General features: G+C 46.5%; 1 protein-coding gene across 1 annotated transcript in view; it reads right to left on the bottom strand.

Moving 5' to 3' along the window:
- The window catches only part of LOC119587794, a gene marked incomplete in the record, with an annotated part of 5,114 nt that overhangs the window by 1,266 nt on the left and 3,381 nt on the right, over nt 1-467 (bottom strand). Inside the window, 2 exon segments of the mRNA XM_037936492.1 lie at nt 1-106; nt 227-314. Coding sequence (XP_037792420.1) covers nt 1-106; nt 227-314 — 194 coding nt within the window.

Genomic DNA, 467 nt, shown 5'->3' with positions numbered 1-467 from the left:
CGTCTGGCTCTGCCAAGAGCGCTACTCGCCACAGCGGGCCGCGCTCCGTGTCGAAGCCCTGCATGATCCCTGCCCGATGCTTGTCCAACGCGTCATCCTTCAGCACCTGCAGCGCCACCAAAGTCGATTTACATACAAAACATAAAAAAATAAAAAGGAAAGGATACAATATCACCATAACTTGATCGTCAAAGAAAACTACCAAAGCCTCACAAAAGCTTCTCACCTTAAAATCCACTTTACATTCGTCCATCTCTCGGAGCCAGAGCTGGTCGTCGCGCCAGCCGAAGCAGACCCGAAGCACCGGCACTTTCCTGTAACACACGTGATGGGCAGATGCTGTCATGTGAATGTGAAAACATGGCCAAAACGTCATCAGTGCATCGGAAAATGCTTAAAAGAAAGCGTAATCAATGATAATAATATTTACAGATTGCATAAGAACACAGTTATTGACATTACTTCAA

Source organism: Penaeus monodon, chromosome 23 (assembly GCF_015228065.2).
Source record: "Penaeus monodon isolate SGIC_2016 chromosome 23, NSTDA_Pmon_1, whole genome shotgun sequence".
Taxonomy (NCBI): Eukaryota; Metazoa; Arthropoda; class Malacostraca; order Decapoda; family Penaeidae; genus Penaeus; species Penaeus monodon.
Note: the sequence above shows the minus strand (reverse complement) of the source record. Positions and strands in the feature narration are given on the sequence as shown.